This window comes from Phoenix dactylifera, chromosome 17, assembly GCF_051530095.1.
Source record: "Phoenix dactylifera cultivar Ajwa chromosome 17, Ajwa_hap1_PhDact_Kaust_v1.1, whole genome shotgun sequence".
NCBI lineage: Eukaryota > Viridiplantae > Streptophyta > Magnoliopsida > Arecales > Arecaceae > Phoenix > Phoenix dactylifera.
In genome coordinates this window covers 15,055,836-15,061,835 of record NC_143206.1, presented here as the reverse complement: position 1 = coordinate 15,061,835, position 6,000 = coordinate 15,055,836, and the positions used below count along the sequence as shown (strand labels likewise).

The following is a 6,000-nucleotide window of genomic DNA, read 5'->3' as shown; positions in this document are numbered from 1 at the left end:
GGTGGTCATTGGTGCACAAATATTACTCATGCCATGAATCATAGATGAACATATAGTGGACAGTAAAAAATTTACACTTCTCGTCAATTTAGATTGCACCGATTGCAACCTTGCATGCATCTAACCCTTGCTTTTTTGGTTTTTCCTTTGGTGAAACTAACAATTGTTGGTTATATTATCATATAGACGATCTTTAGCAAACAGGATTAGCACCTAAACAAATAGCAGTTTGGGGCAAAGCCAGTTGGTAGAATCATTGTTTTGGCACTGTTCTCCAAAACTATTTGTGACAACTTCAAAACTAAAATTCCGGGGTTTTTAGTTAGTCAGTTACCAACTGTGATGGAAGGTTTGTTTCTAATGTTTTGTGGCGAGAACTAAGAAGGATCCCTGGCGAAGGAAAAGATAAGAATGGATTAAAATATACATCAGGGATGATCACATCCCAGATGGGAATCATAGAATCCACAGTCCCCCTAAGTTCTAGTAAACCTCATAATAATCACTCCTTACTACTTATAATCACTCATACTGTACATGGCTTCAGGCCAAAGGATCCGTGCAAATCATTAATATTCATTGAGAGCAGCGCTTCCGCATAAATTTTAAATCAGAGAAGGGAGATCATAACATACACCATGAATTCCAAATTGTTAACAAAGCTCATTCATTACCCAGTCTGCCCAAAAGAAAAGAAGATCATTGATTGCACCATCAAAGAAAATTAGTTGTACAATTTTTTTTTTTCTTTTCTTTTGTCAATCCATTACATACAAACATATGTTATGTATCAATCTATTACATACAAACATATGTTATGTATCAATTACACATGTTCACAGTGACTCTGAGCTTCACTGCACAATGCACAAAACATATTCTATACAAAAAACATCCTATTTTTCCAAAAGAGATATAAAATGGAAACTGCGGCTCAACCCTGCACCTACATCCACTTCCACCATTTTCCACGTCATGCGGCCGAGGGCGCAGTGACGTAATGCACTACCCCAGCCTCCGACAGCACCGCCAGGAGCGGCTGCTTCAACTCATCCTGCGCCACCTCCACCGCCGCCGGCCCCTTGTAGTCCAGCGACTCGTCGTTATAAATATTCCACCACTTCTTCACCAGCATCTTGATGTCCTCCCGGTCCATGTTTGCCTCCTTCCCGGTGTACCTCCACGGCTTCGAACCCTGCATCCAAAATTAAAAAATAAAATTCACCCATCATCATCAGCGCGAAGCTCAAAGCAACAACCATTAGATTTATCAGACGGTCAGGAATTCATCAAACGTACCGCAGCGCAGTAGTGGACCACCTTGAGCTTTTCCAGCTCCACGTTCTCCGGGTGCCTCCACAGCATCGCGAGGACCAAATTGTAAACCCCAGCGATCGGCTTGTAAATATCCTTAAAGAACATGTTCAAAAAGTCCTGCACCCAGAAAATATATAAAAATTCGTACCAATTCACACAAAAGCCCTTGCGATTTGCGTAATAGACGAAAAAGGAGTCCGGGATTACCTGTTCCGCAAAAGAGGTGGGGGTAGTGGACTTGAGGGTCTTGAGAAGAGACTCGGCGGTGGCGAGGCTGGGCTCGTGGACGAACATTCCGGCGTTGAAGTAGAGCGCCGGCGGCGGACCCAGCTTGTCCTCCGGCCAGGATACCTTATCCGGGCACTGCTGGCAGTACCCGATCTGGTACTGCGGCGTGTGACTCCACGTCTTCTCGCAGAAGCAATCCATCACCGCATAGAAGTTTCCATCCGGGAGGTCGAAGAGGTGGTCGATGTTATCATATACCTGGATATCCGCGTCCAGGTATATCATCTTCTGGTACTCCACGAACTGCACACCATATACCAATACCATATTCAGAATAAGACAGTCGTCGTAGGCTACAAGATTTTGTTTTTATTACGAAAATGCCACGAGGGACGCATGCAACGCGGCAGCCCATATCACGTGCCAAAAGGACGGAGAAGAGGCGGTGAGATTACCTCCCAGATACGGAGCTTGGAGTAGTTGATTACGTAGTAAGCCATGGCGAACTGGGTCTGGTTCTCGGGAGGGTAGACGGGCTCGATCTCGCGGACGAGGCAGCCCTGGGAGCGGAGGATCCGGCGGTGGTCCTCCGGCACGTCCGGCAGGACCGCCACCACCAGCTGGTACGCCGACCTCACCTTCCTCAAACCCTTGGCCAGCCCCACCACGCCCTTCCAATAATCGCCGTCTCCGGCGAGGAACGTCACGTACGCCCTCCTGGCCTGCGTCTTCGCCGCCGGCTTTCCATATCGGCCGGCCATCGCCGCCAGCTTCCTGACGATCTCTGGCGCCATCGCAGAAAACGAACGAAGAGAACTAAAGAAAAGAGGAGGAGGGGGAGGCTCGGGAAGACCGAACAAAAGAGGGAAAGCTTGACAGCTTTAGTAGATCAGAGAAGCAATAGTAAGAACTCGAAGGGATCGGGGAACTTGTGAGTTGTGAGTCCTTTCAAAGTGGGGGATTGGGGGGTCTTAAATAACCGCGGGGGGGGGGAGGAGCGGGAGGGCCCACTGTATAGTTGAAAATGCGGAAAGATGGATTATTTTGTCTGTAGCTTTTCACGGTGGTTTGGGATGTGTACCGTACACGTGTTGGATGCGTTGGATCGAGCGGTTGCAGGAGGGTTCCGGGAATGTTCGTGAAAGGGATATTTTTGGAAAGTAAAGAAAACGCTACAACTTTGGAGCCCTCCCGCCTGGACCTCCAATACCGGTTAACGGACCGTTCGAGATTAAAGGCTTGTTTGGTATTATTATTATTATTATTTATAAAATAAAATTATAGAAACCGGCATAAAATATTCTAATTTTTATTATTTAAAAATATTTTAAATAATATAAATTAATATTAATTTTACTAAGTTTAAAATAGAAAACTTATATCACACTAATACATTTTTTCTCGACCACCATTCCTATTATTTTGAAAAAAACCATAGTTAGTCATCATTATCTATACCATAACCACTACAATATTGCTATGACAACCGTTATAGTCGTTGCCACCACCATCTGCGCATATTGTCACCCCCACTAAAGCTTAGAGGTGGCAATTGGACCGAGTCGGGTAAGATATAATCGAGTTAATTGTAGATTAGGCCAAAATTTTATCAACTCAAAACGATCGATTTATTATATAGATCAAAATTTTAAATCTAAATCCGACCTATCTATTAAACAGATAATCCGATCTAATCCACATAACTCATTTATTAAAATAAATCAAATCAAGTTAAATGGATTAGATAGGATTTTAACAGATTAAATAGATTTAAATAAATTAAACATGTTAAGCGGGTTGAGTTAAACAGGTCATAAACAGATTGAGCAGGTTTTAAACTGGTTAAACATATTTTAAACAGGTTAGATGGATCGGATTATGACCCGATCCAATTATTAAATAAGTTAAATAGGTCAAAAGTTTAAACATGAACCCAACCCATTTAATAAATAAGTTTAAACGAATTAGTCTATCTACAATTTAAACCCATTTATATCAAACCCAAACTTGCTTAAAACAGATTGTTCACGAATCAAGTTGATGGGTCAAATCATATATTGTCATCTCTACTAGAGCCTCCACTGTATTACCACCATCATCGTTGCCATCATACCCACATTATTGATGCCATCATCAATAATGTGGATATGAAAATACATAAGTTGGTATGCCTCCTCTAGACTGAAGATATGCGTCGTCATTAGCTCCTTTTTGATATCGTCCCTCAGCTCGAATCGGTACTTAGTTAGGGACTGTCGCTTCGTCTCCATAAGGTTGCTGCGAAGCATCAACTCATGGAATCGGAAGATGTACTTTTCTACGGAAAAGCTTCTTTGTCGATGCTTCAATAGTTTTTCGAAAAGGGTCTCCTTATAATCAAGAGAAAAAAACTTCTCCTTCCATATCACCGCGTCACCAATATTCATCATCATTATTGTCACCATCACTATAGCATCGATTATCTTTACCATCACTATCATCATGTAGACCATGATGATCATATTTATACATTCAAAATAATTGATTACATCAAATCTATTTTATATTTAAAAATGAAAAAATAAAAAAAATAGATATTTTTTGAAAAATAAAAAAAATAAAGTAAGACAAGACATAACTGAAAAATTATATTTGTTTTGAACAGATTGGATTTGTCAGTATCGCTGGTCTAGGTTAGTCGACTTGAACCTGCGGTCGCAAAGTTTTATGTCCCTCTCTACGTTCCTGCCGTTAGCTTGCAAATGACGTGCAAGGTCTACCGACATGGGTGGTTCGAATACGTGCCAGCCGCAAGATTCCGAATATACCGTTACTCGACGAGTCGGCGGTCGCCAGGCTCGCAAGACCGCAAAATTCAGACTCCGAATATCATTACAAAATCCGACCGACCAAGAGAGCTCGTGGGGCCCAGTCGTGATGGGCGACCAAAAGCGGCAAAAGAAAACGTACTCTTGGTGCACTTTACCCCTTTAGCTTTCGCACACCGTCGGATGACACGTACGATGTGGCGGCAAGCACGAACGGGAAGTGGGCACGTAGACAAAAAAGAGCCTGCGTGTCGTGCTTCTTACTGAATGATGTCAGGTCGGTGATCTTTTCCACGTGCCACTCGACTGTCTGTTAGACCTCGCAAAGACTAGTTGGTTTGGACGCGTGTCACTAGCTTGAGTCAATCACAATCTGTTGACCATAGCAAAAAATTCTTGCCAACCTCTAATCCACAAAATTTTTTTCTTTAGAAATATATATATACTCTTATTGATTAATTTGGTCGTCAATGGTGCACAAATATTGCTCATGCCATGTGTTGTGGTTCGAATTTGGCCCGAGGGTGACCACGCCGGTGGAGTCGAAGGACCATCGATGATTGGAGGAAAAAGATAGAAGCCACCTCCTGCGCGGCGGCAACGGCGGACGTGCACAAAGTCTCACGGGTGTTTCCAGCAATGGCCCTTCGACGGTCAAGTTAGAGTGGGGTAAATTTGGTCCAGCCAAAAAGTCCTTTAGAAGTACCTGACTAGGCTATTTATAGCTCCGGTTGAGAGGCCCAGGTGGCAGAGGCATTGTCCGCCCTCATCATAAGAGGGGGCGTGGCTTTGAGCCGAATGGCGCGCAGCTAAGGCTGGCCGGTGGCATGTGGTGCTGTCCGTTCTCAAGAACGGTAAGATGTTGACAGTCGTAGCAAGGTATGGCCGAAGTAGTCGTGGTGTTGTCCTTTGACTATCGAGGGCCAGCTATCGAAGCGTGGCGTAGAGGCGATGTAATGTACGGCCACGTAGGAGGGCGTGGGTACACACATGGGCGCAGTTGTTGGCGAGGCCGAACCCATTGAGAGGTCGCATCATGCGTTTGGCGAGGTCGGCTGGACGGATGCTGAGGATAGCTCGGCTCCCAGGGTTCCGAGATGTACTCGATGGAGCGCCCCGAGCTCGAGGGTCAGGGCGTGCTACTGAAGTGAGCGCCCCAAGTTTGGTCGGGGCGGGTCAGCGAACATTGGAGACGCCCCGAACTTGGTCGGGCGAGTCGGTAAATATCCGAGGCCTATGGAGCTTTTGGCGGAGTCCGAGGTCGAGCAGATTCTAGGCCGGGCCGAGGATTCAACCGGTCGGTACTGGCGTTTATTGGGCCAAAACTGGGTGGCCTTTTAGCTGTGGGCTGGACGATCTAATTTATCATCAATGAAGTCTGCATTTCTTTCAGCATATTGCGCCTTTGATCAAGTATTTGAGCTCGTCCCGCTTCAAGCTTGGATATCGAAATCCGAACTACGTAACTTAGGTCCCAGCCTATCCCGCATAGCGGGAGCCGTGTTTGGCATTTGCCGAAGTCCTTGAGCACAGCATATACCTCCAATTCGGAGATAACCCTCCCATAGGACGAGCTTGTAGCTCTTTGTCCAACATCGTGGGCCACTTTAAGCCCTGCCCAGGAGGGCGAAGTCGGAGGAAAAAGAAA

General features: G+C 45.0%; 1 protein-coding gene across 1 annotated transcript; it reads right to left on the bottom strand.

Moving 5' to 3' along the window:
- Nucleotides 1-728: 728 nt before the first annotated feature.
- Nucleotides 729-2,493, bottom strand: LOC120112890 (galactinol synthase 2-like). Its single transcript, XM_039132909.3, has 4 exons — nucleotides 2,001-2,493; nucleotides 1,525-1,848; nucleotides 1,300-1,434; nucleotides 729-1,195 (listed from the first exon to the last, which is right to left on the bottom strand). The coding sequence occupies exons 1-4, from the start codon at nucleotides 2,337-2,339 to the stop codon at nucleotides 974-976; spliced, it is 1,020 nt and encodes a 339-aa protein (XP_038988837.3). The 5' UTR covers nucleotides 2,340-2,493; the 3' UTR covers nucleotides 729-973.
- Nucleotides 2,494-6,000: the final 3,507 nt, after the last annotated feature.